This window comes from Procambarus clarkii, chromosome 14 (assembly GCF_040958095.1).
Source record: "Procambarus clarkii isolate CNS0578487 chromosome 14, FALCON_Pclarkii_2.0, whole genome shotgun sequence".
Classification (NCBI taxonomy): Eukaryota; Metazoa; Arthropoda; class Malacostraca; order Decapoda; family Cambaridae; genus Procambarus; species Procambarus clarkii.
Window position 1 is genome coordinate 32,620,661 of NC_091163.1, and position 23,460 is coordinate 32,644,120.

The 23,460-nt window shown below is 52.7% G+C and overlaps 1 protein-coding gene across 1 annotated transcript in view; it reads right to left on the reverse strand.

Annotated features, from left to right (window-relative positions):
• Positions 1 to 23,460, reverse strand: part of LOC123771022 (uncharacterized) — a 570,661-nt gene that overhangs the window by 399,738 nt on the left and 147,463 nt on the right. The window contains exon 3 of the mRNA XM_069324755.1: positions 6,494 to 6,604. Coding sequence (XP_069180856.1) covers positions 6,494 to 6,604 — 111 coding nt within the window. The remainder of the gene's footprint in view (positions 1 to 6,493; positions 6,605 to 23,460) is intronic.

Here is a 23,460-nt window from a genome sequence, read left to right on the forward strand (position 1 = left end):
CCTTACCAAGGAGTGACAGGAGACTAACCTGGCCTTACCAAGGAGGGACAGGAGACTAACCTGGCCTTACCAAGGAGTGACAGGAGACTAACCTGGCCTTACCAAGGAGGGACAGGAGACTAACCTGGCCTTACCAAGGAGGGACAGGAGACTAACCTGGCCTTACCGAGGAGAGACAGGCGACTAACCTGCCCTTACCAAGGAGTGACAGGAGACTAACCTGGCCTTAGCAAGGAGTGACAGGAGACTAACCTGGCCTTACCAAGGGGTAACAGGAGACTAACCTGGCCTTACCAAGGAGTGACAGGAGACTAACCTGGCCTTACCAAGGAGGGATAGGAGACTAACCTGGCCTTACCAAGGAGTGACAGGAGACTAACCTGGCCTTACCAAGGAGGGACAGGCGACTAACCTGGCCTTACCAAGGAGTGACAGGAGACTAACCTGGCCTTACCAAGGAGGGACAGGAGACTAACCTGGCCTTACCAAGGAGTGACAGGAGACTAACCTGGCCTTACCAAGGAGTGACAGGAGACTAACCTGGCCTTACCATGGAGTGACAGGAGACTAACCTGGCCTTACCAAGGAGTGACAAGAGACTAACCTGGCCTTACCAAGGAGTGACAGGAGACTAACCTGGCCTTACCATGGAGTGACAGGAGACTAACCTGGCCTTACCAAGGAGTGACAGGAGACTAACCTGGCCTTACCATGGAGTGACAGGAGACTAACCTGGCCTTACCAAGGAGTGACAAGAGACTAACCTGGCCTTACCAAGGAGTGACAGGAGACTAACCTGGCCTTACCAAGGAGTGACAGGAGACTAACCTGGCCTTACCAAGGAGGAACAGGCGACTAACCTGGCCTTACCAACTAGGGACAGGAGACTAACCTGGCCTTACCAAGGAATGACAGGAGACTAACCTGGCCTTACCAAGGAGTGACAGGAGACTAACCTGGCCTTACCAAGGAGTGACAGGAGACTAACCTGGCCTTACCAAGGAGTGACAGGCGACTAACCTGGCCTTACCAAGGAGGGACAGGAGACTAACCTGGCCTTACCAAGGAGTGACAGGAGACTAACCTGGCCTTACCAAGGAGTGACAGGAGACTAACCTGGCCTTACCAAGGAGTGACAGGAGACTAACCTGGCCTTACCAAGGAGTGACAGGAGACTAACCTGGCCTTACCAAGGAATGACAGGAGACTAACCTGGCCTTACCAAGGAGGGACAGGCGACTAACCTGCCCCTACCAAGGAGTGACAGGAGACTAACCTGGCCTTACCAAGGAGTGACAGGAGACTAACCTGGCCTTACCAAGGAGTGACAGGAGACTAACCTGGCCTTACCAAGGAGTGACAGGAGACTAACCTGGCCTTACCAAGGAGTGACAGGAGACTAACCTGGCCTTACCAAGGAGTGACAGGAGACTAACCTGGCCTTACCATGGAGTGACAGGAGACTAACCTGGCCTTACCAAGGAGTGACAAGAGACTAACCTGGCCTTACCAAGGAGGGACAGGAGACTAACCTGGCCTTACCAAGGAGGGACAGGAGACTAACCTGGCCTTACCAAGGAGTGACAGGCGACTAACCTGGCCTTACCAAGGAGTGACAGGAGACTAACCTGGCCTTACCAAGGAGTGACAGGAGACTAACCTGGCCTTACCAAGGAGGGACAGGCGACTAACTTGGCCTTACCAAGGAGTGACAGGAGACTAACCTGGCCTTACCAAGGAGGGACAGGAGACTAACCTGGCCTTACCAAGGAGTGACAGGAGACTAACCTGGCCTTACCAAGGCGGGACAGGCGACTAACCTGGCCTTACCAAGGAGTGACAGAAGACTAACCTGGCCTTACCAAGGAGTGACAGGAGACTAACCTGGCCTTACCAAGGAGGAACAGGCGACTAACCTGGCCTTACCAACTAGGGACAGGAAACTAACCTGGCCTTACCAAGGAATGACAGGAGACTAACCTGGCCTTACCAAGGAGTGACAGGAGACTAACCTGGCCTTACCAAGGAGTGACAGGAGACTAACCTGGCCTTACCAAGGAGGGACAGGAGACTAACCTGGCCTTACCAAGGAGTGACAGGTGACTAACCTGGCCTTACCAAGGAGGGACAGGAGACTAACCTGGCCTTGCCAAGGAGTGAGAGGAGACTAACCTGGCCTTACCAAGGAGAGACAGGCGACTAACCTGGCCTTACCAAGGAGTGACAGGAGACTAACCTGGCCTTACCAAGGAGTGACAGGAGACTAACCTGGCCTTACCAAGGAGAGACAGGCGACTAACCTGGCCTTACCAAGGAGTGACAGGAGACAAACCTGGCCTTACCAAGGAGGGACAGGAGACTAACCTGGCCTTACCAAGGAGTGACAGGAGACTAACCTGGCCTTACCAAGGAGAGACAGGAGACTAACCTGGCCTTACCGAAGGAGGGACAGGCGACTAACCTGGCCTTACCAAGGAGGGACAGGAGACTAACCTGGCCTTACCAAGGAGTGACAGGAGACTAACCTGGCCTTACCAAGGAGGGACAGGAGACTAACCTGGCCTTACCAAGGAGGGACAGGAGACTAACCTGGCCTTACCAAGGAGTGACAGGAGACTAACCTGGCCTTACCAAGGAGTGACAGGAGACTAACCTGGCCTTACCAAGGAGGGACAGGAGACTAACCTGGCCTTACCAAGGAGTGACAGGAGACTAACCTGGCCTTACCAAGGAGTGACAGGAGACTAACCTGGCCTTACCAAGGAGTGACAGGAGACTAACCTGGCCTTACCAAGGAGTGACAGGAGACTAACCTGGCCTTACCAAGGAGTGACAGGAGACTAACCTGGCCTTACCAAGGAGTGACAGGAGACTAACCTGGCCTTACCAAGGAGGGACAGGAGACTAACCTGGCCTTACCAAGGAGTGACAGGAGACTAACCTGGCCTTACCAAGGAGGGACAGGAGACTAACCTGGCCTTACCAAGGAGTGACAGGAGACTAACCTGGCCTTACCAAGGAGGGACAGGCGACTAACCTGGCCTTACCAAGGAGTGACAGGAGACTAACCTGGCCTTACCAAGGAGTGACAGGAGACTAACCTGGCCTTACCAAGGAGGAACAGGCGACTAACCTGGCCTTACCAACTAGGGACAGGAGACTAACCTGGCCTTACCAAGGAATGACAGGAGACTAACCTGGCCTTACCAAGGAGTGACAGGAGACTAACCTGGCCTTACCAAGGAGTGACAGGAGACTAACCTGGCCTTACCAAGGAGTGACAGGCGACTAACCTGGCCTTACCAAGGAGGGACAGGAGACTAACCTGGCCTTACCAAGGAGTGACAGGAGACTAACCTGGCCTTACCAAGGAGTGACAGGAGACTAACCTGGCCTTACCAAGGAGTGACAGGAGACTAACCTGGCCTTACCAAGGAGTGACAGGAGACTAACCTGGCCTTACCAAGGAATGACAGGAGACTAACCTGGCCTTACCAAGGAGGGACAGGCGACTAACCTGCCCTTACCAAGGTGTGACAGGAGACTAACCTGGCCTTACCAAGGAGTGACAGGAGACTAACCTGGCCTTACCAAGGAGTGACAGGAGACTAACCTGGCCTTACCAAGGAGTGACAGGAGACTAACCTGGCCTTACCAAGGAGTGACAGGAGACTAACCTGGCCTTACCAAGGAGTGACAGGAGACTAACCTGGCCTTACCAAGGAGTGACAAGAGACTAACCTGGCCTTACCAAGGAGGGACAGGAGACTAACCTGGCCTTACCAAGGAGGGACAGGAGACTAACCTGGCCTTACCAAGGAGTGACAGGCGACTAACCTGGCCTTACCAAGGAGTGACAGGAGACTAACCTGGCCTTACCAAGGAGTGACAGGAGACTAACCTGGCCTTACCAAGGAGGGACAGGAGACTAACCTGGCCTTACCAAGGAGTGACAGGAGACTAACCTGGCCTTACCAAGGAGGGACAGGCGACTAACCTGGCCTTACCAAGGAGTGACAGGAGACTAACTTGGCCTTACCAAGGAGGGACAGGAGACTAACCTGGCCTTACCAAGGAGTGACAGGAGACTAACCTGGCCTTACCAAGGCGGGACAGGCGACTAACCTGGCCTTACCAAGGAGTGACAGGAGACTAACCTGGCCTTACCAAGGAGTGACAGGAGACTAACCTGGCCTTACCAAGGAGGAACAGGCGACTAACCTGGCCTTACCAACTAGGGACAGGAGACTAACCTGGCCTTACCAAGGAATGACAGGAGACTAACCTGGCCTTACCAAGGAGTGACAGGAGACTAACCTGGCCTTACCAAGGAGTGACAGGAGACTAACCTGGCCTTACCAAGGAGGGACAGGCGACTAACCTGGCCTTACCAAGGAGTGACAGGTGACTAACCTGGCCTTACCAAGGAGGGACAGGAGACTAACCTGGCCTTGCCAAGGAGTGAGAGGAGACTAACCTGGCCTTACCAAGGAGAGACAGGCGACTAACCTGGCCTTACCAAGGAGTGACAGGAGACTAACCTGGCCTTACCAAGGAGTGACAGGAGACTAACCTGGCCTTACCAAGGAGAGACAGGCGACTAACCTGGCCTTACCAAGGAGTGACAGGAGATAAACCTGGCCTTACCAAGGAGGGACAGGAGACTAACCTGGCCTTACCAAGGAGTGACAGGAGACTAACCTGGCCTTACCAAGGAGAGACAGGCGACTAACCTGGCCTTACGAAGGAGGGACAGGCGACTAACCTGGCCTTACCAAGGAGGGACAGGAGACTAACCTGGCCTTACCAAGGAGTGACAGGAGACTAACCTGGCCTTACCAAGGAGGGACAGGAGACTAACCTGGCCTTACCAAGGAGTGACAGGAGACTAACCTGGCCTTACCAAGGAGTGACAGGAGATAAACCTGGCCTTACCAAGGAGGGACAGGAGACTAACCTGGCCTTACCAAGGAGTGACAGGAGACTAACCTGGCCTTACCAAGGAGAGACAGGCGACTAACCTGGCCTTACGAAGGAGGGACAGGCGACTAACCTGGCCTTACCAAGGAGGGACAGGAGACTAACCTGGCCTTACCAAGGAGTGACAGGAGACTAACCTGGCCTTACCAAGGAGGGACAGGAGACTAACCTGGCCTTACCAAGGAGGGACAGGAGAGTAACCTGGCCTTACCAAGGAGTGACAGGAGACTAACCTGGCCTTACCAAGGAGGGACAGGAGACTAACCTGGCCTTACCAAGGAGGGACAGGAGACTAACCTGGCCTTACCAAGAAGTGACAGGAGACTAACCTGGCCTTACCAAGGAGTGACAGGAGACTAACCTGGCCTTACCAAGGAGTGACAGGAGACTAACCTGGCCTTACCAAGGAGTGACAGGAGACTAACCTGGCCTTACCAAGGAGTGACAGGAGACTAACCTGGCCTTACCAAGGAGGGACAGGCGACTAACCTGGCCTTACCAAGGAGGGACAGGAGACTAACCTGGCCTTACCAAGGAGGGACAGGAGACTAACCTGGCCTTACCAAGGAGGGACAGGTGACTAACCTGGCCTTACCAAGGAGGGACAGGCGACTAACCTGGCCTTACCAAGGAGGGACAGGAGACTAACCTGGCCTTACCAAGGAGTGACAGGAGACTAACCTGGCCTTACCAAGGAGTGACAGGAGACTAACCTGGCCTTACCAAGGAGTGACAGGAGACTAACCTGGCCTTACCAAGGAGTGACAGGAGACTAACCTGGCCTTACCAAGGAGTGACAGGAGACTAACCTGGCCTTACCAAGGAGGGACAGGTGACTAACCTGGCCTTACCCAGCAGGGACAGGCGACTAACCTGGCCTTACCAAGGAGGGACAGGAGACTAACCTGGCCTTACCAAGGAGTGACAGGAGACTAACCTGGCCTTACCAAGGAGTGACAGGAGACTAACCTGGCCTTACCAAGGAGTGACAGGAGACTAACCTGGCCTTACCAAGGAGTGACAGGAGACTAACCTGGCCTTACCAAGGAGTGACAGGAGACTAACCTGGCCTTACCAAGGAGGGACAGGCGACTAACCTGGCCTTACCAAGGAGGGACAGGAGACTAACCTGGCCTTACCAAGGAGGGACAGGAGACTAACCTGGCCTTACCAAGGAGGGACAGGTGACTAACCTGGCCTTACCAAGGAGGGACAGGCGACTAACCTGGCCTTACCAAGGAGGGACAGGAGACTAACCTGGCCTTACCAAGGAGTGACAGGAGACTAACCTGGCCTTACCAAGGAGGGACAGGAGACTAACCTGGCCTTACCATGGAGTGACAGGAGACTAACCTGGCCTTACCAAGGAGGGACAGGAGACTAACCTGGCCTTACCAAGGAGGGACAGGCGACTAACCTGGCCTTACCAAGGAGGGACAGGAGACTATCCTGGCCTTACCAAGGAGGGACAGGCGACTAACCTGGCCTTACCAAGGAGGGACAGGCGACTAACCTGGTTGGAATCCTCACTGAAGAGTCTGTCAAAGACGAACTGTTTGTCCGTCTTTCTGTTCTGTCGGAGATGATCGTTTCTGTCTGTCTCCTGCTCCTGCATCATCAGCATCTGTGGACAGGAGAGGGAACTATGAGTGGACATGTTGATGAGAGGGCAGCATGTCGCAGCATCTGTGGGACAGGAGAGGGAACTATGAGTGGACATGTTGATGAGAGGGCAGCATGTCGCAGCATCTGTGGGACAGGAGAGGGAACTCTCAACTTGCGTGTTGCTGAGAGAGAAAAGTGACCCGTGGCCTTCACAAGACAGAATGGTAAGCTGGTGAGGGCAATTAACTCACTCCTTGATCATTGGTGGATGAGGTAATTGCCACAATACACTTGCCATCTATTACACTGCAACTTCTAGTTACTCCACCACATCTACGCCAACGACGTACATTTATCATCTACCACGTCATATAAACAGAGTAACATCGGCACCATACCAGACGCTGCCAGTCATTAGAACGCCTGTAAGAAATTGTTTCCACTCCACTGCAACGCGGGTCTGGTAACTGCACGCTGTGAAGCACAGCACCAAACTTCACCAATACAGCGGTCTGGAACAAGATTATTGCAAGAAATAAGATAGTTAAGCTATGAGGATAGGTTATAAGGGAAGTAGGTCTCTTAACCCTCGAGGACAGAAGAAACAGAGGATATGATCACAATATACAAGATACTGGAGATAATATTCAATGTAGACAAAGAAAATATCTTTAAATTAAGAAAAAGAAATATGAGAGGAGATAAGTTGAAGCTGGAGGCCCCAATAAGTGGAGGAAAATATCCACAACAATATGGAATAATTAGCAACCCCTCACACATAAAATAATATCATCTAACCTATTACGAGAATTATCCCTTTATACACAAATAAATCATTATATAATCAGACTGTCTATACTGTCTCCGAGAGACGGAAACAGACGGTCAGGACGTCACAATAGCCACAAACATCATTTTGATTACACATTAAAATGATCCTTTAATGTTTATAAGATTAGTTCACTAAAGACTAGTCAAACAAAGCATTGGTGGTTTATATTCTTTATTAACACTTTTCATTACCTGTAGTAATGACTGAACCCTAGAGCCTCCCGTGTGTGTGAGGTGTAGTAATGACTGAACCCTAGAGCCTCCCGTGTGTGGGGTGTAGTAATGACTGAACCCTAGAGCCTCCCGTGTGTGAGGTGTCCACACACTGTTGGGTCACCCGCCAGTGTTGACACTGACACACCTCCAGTGTACTGGTACAACTGTTGGTGCTAGTGGTTCCACGCCCTCCAGTGTACTGGTTCAACTGTTGGTACTAGTGGTTCCACGCCCTCCAGTGTACTGGTACAACTGTTGGTGCCAGTGGTTCCACGCCCTCCAGTGTACTGGTTCAACTGTTGGTGCCAGTGGTTCCACCCCCTCCAGTGTACTGGTTCAACTGTTGGTGCCAGTGGTTCCACCCCCTCCAGTGTACTGGTTCAACTGTTGGTGCTAATGGTTCCACCCCCTCCAGTACCTTGAGGTTTACCTATGTCTCAGTCACACTACAACTTCCCAGCTGAGGCTTCACCTTACTGATACTAACTCAAGATTGTGGTATCCAGCAGGTTTACCATAAAGTATACTTCAGTGCACGTGTAGACCTCCTGTACGGGGTCACCACGTTGAATCCTCTGAGAGAACAAGTTGCCAACCCCGTCCGCATCCACAACTTTATGGCCAGATTCAATAAAGGTCTCTCATTATACCATAAGAGTAGGTGGGAACCAAGAGCTCGACCTCACTTTCTAAAGTATACGATAGCCAGCTGCCACATCACACCAGCCAGCTGCCACATCACACCAGCCAGCTACCACATCACACCAGCCAGCTGCCACATCACTCCAGCCAGCTGCCACATCACACCAGCCAGCTACCACATCACACCAGCCAGCTATCACATCACACCAGCCAGCTGCCACATCACACCAGCCAGCTACCACATCACACCAGCCAGCTACCACATCACACCAGCCAGCTGCCACATCACACCAGCCAGCTGCCACATCACACCAGCCAGCTACCACATCACACCAGCCAGCTACCACAACACACCAGCCAGCTACCACAACACACCAGCCAGCTGCCACATCACACCAGCCAGCTGCCACATCACACCAGCCAGCTGCCACATCACACCAGCCAGCTGCCACATCACACTAGCCAGCTGCCACATCACACCAGCCAGCTACCACATCACACCTGCCAGCTGCCACATCACACCAGCCAGCTGCCACATCACTCCAGCCAGCTGCCACATCACACCAGCCAGCTGCCACATCACACCAGCCAGCTACCACATCACACCAGCCAGCTGCCACATCACACCAGCCAGCTACCACATCACACCAGCCAGCTACCACATCACACCAGCCAGCTGCCACATCACACCAGCCAGCTGCCACATCACACCAGCCAGCTACCACATCACACCAGCCAGCTACCACAACACACCAGCCAGCTACCACAACACACCAGCCAGCTGCCACATCACACCAGCCAGCTGCCACATCACACCAGCCAGCTGCCACATCACACCAGCCAGCTGCCACATCACACCAGCCAGCTGCCACATCACTCCAGCCAGCTGCCACATCACACCAGCCAGCTGCCACATCACACCAGCCAGCTACCACATCACACCAGCCAGCTGCCACATCACACCAGCCAGCTACCACATCACACCAGCCAGCTGCCACATCACACCAGCCAGCTGCCACATCACACCAGCCAGCTGCCACATCACACCAGCCAGCTGCCACATCACACCAGCCAGCTACCACATCACACCAGCCAGCTGCCACATCACACCAGCCAGCTGCCACATCACACCAGCCAGCTGCCACATCACACCAGCCAGCTGCCACATCACACCAGCCAGCTGCCACATCACACCAGCCAGCTGCCACATCACACCAGCCAGCTGCCACATCACTCCAGCCAGCTGCCACATCACACCAGCCAGCTGCCACATCACACCAGCCAGCTACCACATCACACCAGCCAGCTGCCACATCACACCAGCCAGCTACCACATCACACCAGCCAGCTGCCACATCACACCAGCCAGCTGCCACATCACACCAGCCAGCTACCACATCACACCAGCCAGCTACCACATCACACCAGCCAGCTGCCACATTACACCAGCCAGCTACCACATCACACCAGCCAGCTGCCACATCACACCAGCCAGCTGCCACATCACACCACCCAGCTGCCACATCACACCAGCCAGCTGCCACATCACACCAGCCAGCTACCACATCACACCACCCAGCTGCCACATCACACCAGCCAGCTGCCACATCACACCAGCCAGCTGCCACATCACACCAGCCAGCTACCACATCACACCAGCCAGCTGCCACATCACACCAGCCAGCTACCACATCACACCAGCAAGCTACCACATCACACCAGCCAGCTACCACATCACACCAGCCAGCTACCACATCACACCAGCCAGCTATCACATCACACCAGCCAGCTACCACATCACACCAGCCAGCTACCACATCACACCAGCCAGCTGCCACATCACACCAGCCAGCTACCACATCACACCAGCCAGCTACCACATCACACCAGCCAGCTACCACATCACACCAGCCAGCTACCACATCACACCAGCCAGCTACCACATCACACCACCCAGCTGCCACATCACACCACCCAGCTGCCACATCACACCAGCCAGCTACCACATCACACCAGCCAGCTACCACATCACTCCAGCCAGCTACCACATCACACCAGCCAGCTACCACATCACACCAGCCAGCTACCACATCACACCAGCCAGCTACCACATCACACCAGCCAGCTACCACATCACACCAGCCAGCTGCCACATCACACCAGCCAGCTGCCACATCACACCAGCCAGCTACCACATCACACCAGCCGGCTACCACATCACACCAGCCAGCTACCACATCACACCAGCCAGCTACCACATCACACCAGCCAGCTACCACATCACACCAGCCAGCTAGCACATCACACCAGCCAGCTAGCACATCACACCAGCCAGCTAGCACATCACACCAGCCAGCTAGCACATCACACCAGCCAGCTAGCACATCAACCATGGGAAGATAGATTGGAAGAACAGAGACCCGCATGGAGGACCAGAAACATGGAGAGCTAAGCTGCTGGACGTGGCAACAAGAAACTTTCTAAGCCAGCACACCAAAGAACCAACAAGAATGAGAGGAGAAGATGAACCAGCAATGCTTGATTTGATATTTACCCTAAATGAATGGGATATAAGGGAAGTTAAGATGGAAGCGCCCTTGGGAATGAGTGACCACAGTGTATTGAACTTTGAGTACCTGGTAGAGCTAGGACTTATCTCCCCCAAAAAAGAACTAGGAATCAAAAGGCTGGCATACCGAAAGGGGAATTATGAACAGATGAGAAGTTTCCTAAGTGAAATACCTTGGGACACAGACCTCAGAGACAAGTCTGTACAGGGTATGATGGACTATGTTACCCAAAAGTGTCAGGAGGCAGTAAACAGGTTCATCCCGGCCCAAAGGGAAAAATCCGAGAAGCAACAGAAGAATCCATGGTATAATAGGGCATGTATGGAAGCGAAGAAACTGAACAAAAAGGCGTGGAGGAACTTCCGGAATAACAGAACACCAGAAAGCAGAGAGAGATACCAGAGAACCAGGAATGAGTACGTCAGGGTGAGAAGAGAAGCAGAGAAAAATTTTGAAAATGATATAGCAAACAAAGCCAAGACCGAACCAAAGCTACTCCACAGTCACATCAGAAGGAAAACAACAGTGAAAGAACAGGTATTGAAACTTAGAACAGGCGAGGACAGGTATACAGAGAATGACAGAGAGGTGTGTGAGGAACTCAACAAGAGGTTCCAGGAGGTCTTCACAATAGAACAGGGTGAGGTCACTGTGCTAGGAGAAAGGGAGGTAAACCAGGCGGCCTTGGAGGAGTTCGAAATTACGAGAGAGGAGGTCAAGAGACACCTGCTGGATCTGGATGTTAGAAAGGCTGTTGGTCCAGATGGGATCTCACCATGGGTACTGAAAGAGTGTGCAGAGGCACTTTGCCTGCCACTCTCCATAGTGTATAGTAAGTCACTAGAGACGGGAGACCTACCAGAAATATGGAAGACGGCGAATGTGGTCCCAATATACAAAAAGGGCGACAGACAAGAGGCACTGAACTACAGGCCAGTGTCCTTGACTTGTATACCATGCAAGGTGATGGAGAAGATCGTGAGAAAAAACCTGGTAACACATCTGGAGAGAAGGGACTTCGTGACAAATCGCCAACATGGCTTCAGAGAGGGTAAATCTTGCCTTTCAGGCTTGATAGAATTCTACGATCAGGTGACACAGATTAAGCAAGAAAGAGAGGGCTGGGCGGACTGCATTTTCTTGGATTGTCGGAAAGCCTTTGACACAGTACCGCATAAGAGGCTGGTACATAAGCTGGAGAGACAGGCAGGTGTAGCTGGTAAGGTGCTCCAGTGGATAAGGGAGTATCTAAGCAATAGGAAGCAGAGAGTTACGGTGAGGGGTGAGACCTCCGATTGGCGTGAAGTCACCAGTGGAGTCCCACAGGGCTCTGTACTCGGTCCTATCTTGTTTCTGATATATGTAAATGATCTCCCGGAGGGTATCGATTCATTTCTCTCAATGTTTGCGGACGATGCTAAAATTATGAGAAGGATTAAAACAGAAGAGGACTGTTTGAGGCTTCAAGAAGACCTAGACAAGCTGAAGGAATGGTCGAACAAATGGTTGTTAGAGTTTAACCCAACCAAATGTAATGTAATGAAGATAGGTGTAGGGAGCAGGAGGCCAGATACAAGGTATCATCTGGGAGAGGAAATTCTTCAGGAGTCAGAGAAGGAAAAAGACTTGGGGGTTGATATCACGCCAGACCTGTCTCCTGCAGCACATATCAAGCGGATAACATCAGCGGCATATGCCAGGCTGGCCAACATACGAACGGCATTCAGAAACTTGTGTAAAGAATCATTCAGAACTTTGTATACCACATATGTCAGGCCAATCCTGGAGTATGCGCCCCAGCATGGAGTCCATATCTAGTCAAGGATAAGACTAAACTGGAAAAGGTTCAAAGGTTTGCCACCAGACTAGTACCCGAGCTGAGAGGTATGAGCTACGAGGAGAGACTACGGGAATTAAACCTCACTTCGCTGGAAGACAGAAGAGTTAGGGGGGACATGATCACTACATTCAAGATTCTGAAGGGGATTGATAGGGTAGATAAAGACAGTCTATTTAACACAAGGGGAACACGCACAAGGGGACACAGGTGGAAACTGAGTGCCCAAATGAGCCACAGAGATATTAGAAAGAACTTTTTTAGTGTCAGAGTGCTAATGGAATGCATTAGGAAGTGATGTGGTGGAGGCTGACTCCATACACAGTTTCAAGTGTAGATATGACAGAGCCCGATAGTCTCATGAATCTGTACACCTGTTGATTGACGGTTGAGAGGCGGGACCAAAGAGCCAGAGCTCAACCCCCGCAAACACAACTAGGTGAGTACAACTAGGTGAGTACATCACACCAGCCAGCTAGCACATCACACCAGCCAGCTACCACATCACACCAGCCAGCTACCACATCACACCAGCCAGCTACCACATCACACCAGCCAGCTACCACATCACACCATCCAGCTAGCACATCACACCAGCCAGCTAGCACATCACACCAGCCAGCTAGCACATCACACCAGCCAGCTACCACATCACACCAGCCAGCTACCACATCACACCAGCCAGCTAGCACATCACACCAGCCAGCTACCACATCACACCAGCCAGCTACCACATCACACCAGCCAGCTACCACATCACACCAGCCAGCTACCACATCACACCAGCCAGCTACCACATCACACCAGCCAGCCACCACATCACACCAGCCAGCTGCCACATCACACCAGCCAGCTACCACATCACACCAGCCAGCTACCACATCACACCAGCCAGCTACCACATCACACCAGCCAGCCACCACATCACACCAGCCAGCTGCCACATCACACCAGCCAGCTACCACATCACACCAGCCAGCTACCACATCACACCAGCCAGCTGCCACATCACACCAGCCAGCTGCCACATCACACCAGCCAGCTACCACATCACACCAGCCAGCTACCACAACACACCAGCCAGCTACCACAACACACCAGCCAGCTGCCACATCACACCAGCCAGCTGCCACATCACACCAGCCAGCTGCCACATCACACCAGCCAGCTGCCACATCACACCAGCCAGCTGCCACATCACACCAGCCAGCTACCACATCACACCTGCCAGCTGCCACATCACACCAGCCAGCTGCCACATCACTCCAGCCAGCTGCCACATCACACCAGCCAGCTGCCACATCACACCAGCCAGCTACCACATCACACCAGCCAGCTGCCACATCACACCAGCCAGCTACCACATCACACCAGCCAGCTACCACATCACACCAGCCAGCTGCCACATCACACCAGCCAGCTGCCACATCACACCAGCCAGCTACCACATCACACCAGCCAGCTACCACAACACACCAGCCAGCTACCACAACACACCAGCCAGCTGCCACATCACACCAGCCAGCTGCCACATCACACCAGCCAGCTGCCACATCACACCAGCCAGCTGCCACATCACACCAGCCAGCTGCCACATCACTCCAGCCAGCTGCCACATCACACCAGCCAGCTGCCACATCACACCAGCCAGCTACCACATCACACCAGCCAGCTGCCACATCACACCAGCCAGCTACCACATCACACCAGCCAGCTGCCACATCACACCAGCCAGCTACCACATCACACCAGCCAGCTACCACATCACACCAGCCAGCTACCACATCACACCAGCCAGCTAGCACATCACACCAGCCAGCTACCACATCACACCAGCCAGCTACCACATCACACCAGCCAGCTACCACATCACACCAGCCAGCTACCACATCACACCAGCCAGCTACCACATCACACCAGCCAGCCACCACATCACACCAGCCAGCTGCCACATCACACCAGCCAGCTACCACATCACACCAGCCAGCTACCACATCACACCAGCCAGCTACCACATCACACCAGCCAGCCACCACATCACACCAGCCAGCTGCCACATCACACCAGCCAGCTACCACATCACACCAGCCAGCTACCACATCACACCAGCCAGCTGCCACATCACACCAGCCAGCTGCCACATCACACCAGCCAGCTACCACATCACACCAGCCAGCTACCACAACACACCAGCCAGCTACCACAACACACCAGCCAGCTGCCACATCACACCAGCCAGCTGCCACATCACACCAGCCAGCTGCCACATCACACCAGCCAGCTGCCACATCACACCAGCCAGCTGCCACATCACACCAGCCAGCTACCACATCACACCTGCCAGCTGCCACATCACACCAGCCAGCTGCCACATCACTCCAGCCAGCTGCCACATCACACCAGCCAGCTGCCACATCACACCAGCCAGCTACCACATCACACCAGCCAGCTGCCACATCACACCAGCCAGCTACCACATCACACCAGCCAGCTACCACATCACACCAGCCAGCTGCCACATCACACCAGCCAGCTGCCACATCACACCAGCCAGCTACCACATCACACCAGCCAGCTACCACAACACACCAGCCAGCTACCACAACACACCAGCCAGCTGCCACATCACACCAGCCAGCTGCCACATCACACCAGCCAGCTGCCACATCACACCAGCCAGCTGCCACATCACACCAGCCAGCTGCCACATCACTCCAGCCAGCTGCCACATCACACCAGCCAGCTGCCACATCACACCAGCCAGCTACCACATCACACCAGCCAGCTGCCACATCACACCAGCCAGCTACCACATCACACCAGCCAGCTGCCACATCACACCAGCCAGCTGCCACATCACACCAGCCAGCTGCCACATCACACCAGCCAGCTGCCACATCACACCAGCCAGCTACCACATCACACCAGCCAGCTGCCACATCACACCAGCCAGCTGCCACATCACACCAGCCAGCTGCCACATCACACCAGCCAGCTGCCACATCACACCAGCCAGCTGCCACATCACACCAGCCAGCTGCCACATCACACCAGCCAGCTGCCACATCACTCCAGCCAGCTGCCACATCACACCAGCCAGCTGCCACATCACACCAGCCAGCTACCACATCACACCAGCCAGCTGCCACATCACACCAGCCAGCTACCACATCACACCAGCCAGCTGCCACATCACACCAGCCAGCTGCCACATCACACCAGCCAGCTACCACATCACACCAGCCAGCTACCACATCACACCAGCCAGCTGCCACATTACACCAGCCAGCTACCACATCACACCAGCCAGCTGCCACATCACACCAGCCAGCTGCCACATCACACCACCCAGCTGCCACATCACACCAGCCAGCTGCCACATCACACCAGCCAGCTACCACATCACACCACCCAGCTGCCACATCACACCAGCCAGCTGCCACATCACACCAGCCAGCTGCCACATCACACCAGCCAGCTACCACATCACACCAGCCAGCTGCCACATCACACCAGCCAGCTACCACATCACACCAGCCAGCTACCACATCACACCAGCCAGCTACCACATCACACCAGCCAGCTACCACATCACACCAGCCAGCTATCACATCACACCAGCCAGCTACCACATCACACCAGCCAGCTACCACATCACACCAGCCAGCTGCCACATCACACCAGCCAGCTACCACATCACACCAGCCAGCTACCACATCACACCAGCCAGCTACCACATCACACCAGCCAGCTACCACATCACACCAGCCAGCTACCACATCACACCACCCAGCTGCCACATCACACCACCCAGCTGCCACATCACACCAGCCAGCTACCACATCACACCAGCCAGCTACCACATCACTCCAGCCAGCTACCACATCACACCAGCCAGCTACCACATCACACCAGCCAGCTACCACATCACACCAGCCAGCTACCACATCACACCAGCCAGCTACCACATCACACCAGCCAGCTGCCACATCACACCAGCCAGCTGCCACATCACACCAGCCAGCTACCACATCACACCAGCCGGCTACCACATCACACCAGCCAGCTACCACATCACACCAGCCAGCTACCACATCACACCAGCCAGCTACCACATCACACCAGCCAGCTAGCACATCACACCAGCCAGCTAGCACATCACACCAGCCAGCTAGCACATCACACCAGCCAGCTAGCACATCAACCATGGGAAGATAGATTGGAAGAACAGAGACCCGCATGGAGGACCAGAAACATGGAGAGCTAAGCTGCTGGACGTGGCAACAAGAAACTTTCTAAGCCAGCACACCAAAGAACCAACAAGAATGAGAGGAGAAGATGAACCAGCAATGCTTGATTTGATATTTACCCTAAATGAATGGGATATAAGGGAAGTTAAGATGGAAGCGCCCTTGGGAATGAGTGACCACAGTGTATTGAACTTTGAGTACCTGGTAGAGCTAGGACTTATCTCCCCCAAAAAAGAACTAGGAATCAAAAGGCTGGCATACCGAAAGGGGAATTATGAACAGATGAGAAGTTTCCTAAGTGAAATACCTTGGGACACAGACCTCAGAGACAAGTCTGTACAGGGTATGATGGACTATGTTACCCAAAAGTGTCAGGAGGCAGTAAACAGGTTCATCCCGGCCCAAAGGGAAAAATCCGAGAAGCAACAGAAGAATCCATGGTATAATAGGGCATGTATGGAAGCGAAGAAACTGAACAAAAAGGCGTGGAGGAACTTCCGGAATAACAGAACACCAGAAAGCAGAGAGAGATACCAGAGAACCAGGAATGAGTACGTCAGGGTGAGAAGAGAAGCAGAGAAAAATTTTGAAAATGATATAGCAAACAAAGCCAAGACCGAACCAAAGCTACTCCACAGTCACATCAGAAGGAAAACAACAGTGAAAGAACAGGTATTGAAACTTAGAACAGGCGAGGACAGGTATACAGAGAATGACAGAGAGGTGTGTGAGGAACTCAACAAGAGGTTCCAGGAGGTCTTCACAATAGAACAGGGTGAGGTCACTGTGCTAGGAGAAAGGGAGGTAAACCAGGCGGCCTTGGAGGAGTTCGAAATTACGAGAGAGGAGGTCAAGAGACACCTGCTGGATCTGGATGTTAGAAAGGCTGTTGGTCCAGATGGGATCTCACCATGGGTACTGAAAGAGTGTGCAGAGGCACTTTGCCTGCCACTCTCCATAGTGTATAGTAAGTCACTAGAGACGGGAGACCTACCAGAAATATGGAAGACGGCGAATGTGGTCCCAATATACAAAAAGGGCGACAGACAAGAGGCACTGAACTACAGGCCAGTGTCCTTGACTTGTATACCATGCAAGGTGATGGAGAAGATCGTGAGAAAAAACCTGGTAACACATCTGGAGAGAAGGGACTTCGTGACAAATCGCCAACATGGATTCAGAGAGGGTAAATCTTGCCTTTCAGGCTTGATAGAATTCTACGATCAGGTGACACAGATTAAGCAAGAAAGAGAGGGCTGGGCGGACTGCATTTTCTTGGATTGTCGGAAAGCCTTTGACACAGTACCGCATAAGAGGCTGGTACATAAGCTGGAGAGACAGGCAGGTGTAGCTGGTAAGGTGCTCCAGTGGATAAGGGAGTATCTAAGCAATAGGAAGCAGAGAGTTACGGTGAGGGGTGAGACCTCCGATTGGCGTGAAGTCACCAGTGGAGTCCCACAGGGCTCTGTACTCGGTCCTATCTTGTTTCTGATATATGTAAATGATCTCCCGGAGGGTATCGATTCATTTCTCTCAATGTTTGCGGACGATGCTAAAATTATGAGAAGGATTAAAACAGAAGAGGACTGTTTGAGGCTTCAAGAAGACCTAGACAAGCTGAAGGAATGGTCGAACAAATGGTTGTTACAGTTTAACCCAACCAAATGTAATGTAATGAAGATAGGTGTAGGGAGCAGGAGGCCAGATACAAGGTATCATCTGGGAGAGGAAATTCTTCAGGAGTCAGAGAAGGAAAAAGACTTGGGGGTTGATATCACGCCAGACCTGTCTCCTGCAGCACATATCAAGCGGATAACATCAGCGGCATATGCCAGGCTGGCCAACATACGAACGGCATTCAGAAACTTGTGTAAAGAATCATTCAGAACTTTGTATACCACATATGTCAGGCCAATCCTGGAGTATGCGCCCCAGCATGGAGTCCATATCTAGTCAAGGATAAGACTAAACTGGAAAAGGTTCAAAGGTTTGCCACCAGACTAGTACCCGAGCTGAGAGGTATGAGCTACGAGGAGAGACTACGGGAATTAAACCTCACTTCGCTGGAAGACAGAAGAGTTAGGGGGGACATGATCACCACATTCAAGATTCTGAAGGGGATTGATAGGGTAGATAAAGACAGTCTATTTAACACAAGGGGAACACGCACAAGGGGACACAGGTGGAAACTGAGTGCCCAAATGAGCCACAGAGATATTAGAAAGAACTTTTTTAGTGTCAGAGTGCTAATGGAATGCATTAGGAAGTGATGTGGTGGAGGCTGACTCCATACACAGTTTCAAGTGTAGATATGACAGAGCCCGATAGTCTCATGAATCTGTACACCTGTTGATTGACGGTTGAGAGGCGGGACCAAAGAGCCAGAGCTCAACCCCCGCAAACACAACTAGGTGAGTACATCACACCAGCCAGCTAGCACATCACACCAGCCAGCTACCACATCACACCAGCCAGCTACCACATCACACCAGCCAGCTGCCACATCACACCAGCCAGCTGCCACATCACACCAGCCAGCTACCACATCACACCAGCCAGCTACCACAACACACCAGCCAGCTACCACAACACACCAGCCAGCTGCCACATCACACCAGCCAGCTGCCACATCACACCAGCCAGCTGCCACATCACACCAGCCAGCTGCCACATCACACCAGCCAGCTGCCACATCACTCCAGCCAGCTGCCACATCACACCAGCCAGCTGCCACATCACACCAGCCAGCTACCACATCACACCAGCCAGCTGCCACATCACACCAGCCAGCTACCACATCACACCAGCCAGCTGCCACATCACACCAGCCAGCTGCCACATCACACCAGCCAGCTGCCACATCACACCAGCCAGCTGCCACATCACACCAGCCAGCTACCACATCACACCAGCCAGCTGCCACATCACACCAGCCAGCTGCCACATCACACCAGCCAGCTGCCACATCACACCAGCCAGCTGCCACATCACACCAGCCAGCTGCCACATCACACCAGCCAGCTGCCACATCACACCAGCCAGCTGCCACATCACTCCAGCCAGCTGCCACATCACACCAGCCAGCTGCCACATCACACCAGCCAGCTACCACATCACACCAGCCAGCTGCCACATCACACCAGCCAGCTACCACATCACACCAGCCAGCTGCCACATCACACCAGCCAGCTGCCACATCACACCAGCCAGCTACCACATCACACCAGCCAGCTACCACATCACACCAGCCAGCTGCCACATTACACCAGCCAGCTACCACATCACACCAGCCAGCTGCCACATCACACCAGCCAGCTGCCACATCACACCACCCAGCTGCCACATCACACCAGCCAGCTACCACATCACACCAGCCAGCTACCACATCACACCACCCAGCTGCCACATCACACCACCCAGCTGCCACATCACACCAGCCAGCTACCACATCACACCAGCCAGCTACCACATCACTCCAGCCAGCTACCACATCACACCAGCCAGCTACCACATCACACCAGCCAGCTACCACATCACACCAGCCAGCTACCACATCACACCAGCCAGCTACCACATCACACCAGCCAGCTGCCACATCACACCAGCCAGCTGCCACATCACACCAGCCAGCTACCACATCACACCAGCCGGCTACCACATCACACCAGCCAGCTACCACATCACACCAGCCAGCTACCACATCACACCAGCCAGCTACCACATCACACCAGCCAGCTAGCACATCACACCAGCCAGCTAGCACATCACACCAGCCAGCTAGCACATCACACCAGCCAGCTAGCACATCAACCATGGGAAGATAGATTGGAAGAACAGAGACCCGCATGGAGGACCAGAAACATGGAGAGCTAAGCTGCTGGACGTGGCAACAAGAAACTTTCTAAGCCAGCACACCAAAGAACCAACAAGAATGAGAGGAGAAGATGAACCAGCAATGCTTGATTTGATATTTACCCTAAATGAATGGGATATAAGGGAAGTTAAGATGGAAGCGCCCTTGGGAATGAGTGACCACAGTGTATTGAACTTTGAGTACCTGGTAGAGCTAGGACTTATCTCCCCCAAAAAAGAACTAGGAATCAAAAGGCTGGCATACCGAAAGGGGAATTATGAACAGATGAGAAGTTTCCTAAGTGAAATACCTTGGGACACAGACCTCAGAGACAAGTCTGTACAGGGTATGATGGACTATGTTACCCAAAAGTGTCAGGAGGCAGTAAACAGGTTCATCCCGGCCCAAAGGGAAAAATCCGAGAAGCAACAGAAGAATCCATGGTATAATAGGGCATGTATGGAAGCGAAGAAACTGAACAAAAAGGCGTGGAGGAACTTCCGGAATAACAGAACACCAGAAAGCAGAGAGAGATACCAGAGAACCAGGAATGAGTACGTCAGGGTGAGAAGAGAAGCAGAGAAAAATTTTGAAAATGATATAGCAAACAAAGCCAAGACCGAACCAAAGCTACTCCACAGTCACATCAGAAGGAAAACAACAGTGAAAGAACAGGTATTGAAACTTAGAACAGGCGAGGACAGGTATACAGAGAATGACAGGTGTGTGAGGAACTCAACAAGAGGTTCCAGGAGGTCTTCACAATAGAACAGGGTGAGGTCACTGTGCTAGGAGAAAGGGAGGTAAACCAGGCGGCCTTGGAGGAGTTCGAAATTACGAGAGAGGAGGTCAAGAGACACCTGCTGGATCTGGATGTTAGAAAGGCTGTTGGTCCAGATGGGATCTCACCATGGGTACTGAAAGAGTGTGCAGAGGCACTTTGCCTGCCACTCTCCATAGTGTATAGTAAGTCACTAGAGACGGGAGACCTACCAGAAATATGGAAGACGGCGAATGTGGTCCCAATATACAAAAAGGGCGACAGACAAGAGGCACTGAACTACAGGCCAGTGTCCTTGACTTGTATACCATGCAAGGTGATGGAGAAGATCGTGAGAAAAAACCTGGTAACACATCTGGAGAGAAGGGACTTCGTGACAAATCGCCAACATGGATTCAGAGAGGGTAAATCTTGCCTTTCAGGCTTGATAGAATTCTACGATCAGGTGACACAGATTAAGCAAGAAAGAGAGGGCTGGGCGGACTGCATTTTCTTGGATTGTCGGAAAGCCTTTGACACAGTACCGCATAAGAGGCTGGTACATAAGCTGGAGAGACAGGCAGGTGTAGCTGGTAAGGTGCTCCAGTGGATAAGGGAGTATCTAAGCAATAGGAAGCAGAGAGTTACGGTGAGGGGTGAGACCTCCGATTGGCGTGAAGTCACCAGTGGAGTCCCACAGGGCTCTGTACTCGGTCCTATCTTGTTTCTGATATATGTAAATGATCTCCCGGAGGGTATCGATTCATTTCTCTCAATGTTTGCGGACGATGCTAAAATTATGAGAAGGATTAAAACAGAAGAGGACTGTTTGAGGCTTCAAGAAGACCTAGACAAGCTGAAGGAATGGTCGAACAAATGGTTGTTACAGTTTAACCCAACCAAATGTAATGTAATGAAGATAGGTGTAGGGAGCAGGAGGCCAGATACAAGGTATCATCTGGGAGAGGAAATTCTTCAGGAGTCAGAGAAGGAAAAAGACTTGGGGGTTGATATCACGCCAGACCTGTCTCCTGCAGCACATATCAAGCGGATAACATCAGCGGCATATGCCAGGCTGGCCAACATACGAACGGCATTCAGAAACTTGTGTAAAGAATCATTCAGAACTTTGTATACCACATATGTCAGGCCAATCCTGGAGTATGCGCCCCAGCATGGAGTCCATATCTAGTCAAGGATAAGACTAAACTGGAAAAGGTTCAAAGGTTTGCCACCAGACTAGTACCCGAGCTGAGAGGTATGAGCTACGAGGAGAGACTACGGGAATTAAACCTCACTTCGCTGGAAGACAGAAGAGTTAGGGGGGACATGATCACCACATTCAAGATTCTGAAGGGGATTGATAGGGTAGATAAAGACAGTCTATTTAACACAAGGGGAACACGCACAAGGGGACACAGGTGGAAACTGAGTGCCCAAATGAGCCACAGAGATATTAGAAAGAACTTTTTTAGTGTCAGAGTGCTAATGGAATGCATTAGGAAGTGATGTGGTGGAGGCTGACTCCATACACAGTTTCAAGTGTAGATATGACAGAGCCCGATAGTCTCATGAATCTGTACACCTGTTGATTGACGGTTGAGAGGCGGGACCAAAGAGCCAGAGCTCAACCCCCGCAAACACAACTAGGTGAGTACATCACACCAGCCAGCTAGCACATCACACCAGCCAGCTACCACATCACACCAGCCAGCTACCACATCACACCAGCCAGCTGCCACATCACACCAGCCAGCTGCCACATCACACCAGCCAGCTACCACATCACACCAGCCAGCTACCACAACACACCAGCCAGCTACCACAACACACCAGCCAGCTGCCACATCACACCAGCCAGCTGCCACATCACACCAGCCAGCTGCCACATCACACCAGCCAGCTGCCACATCACA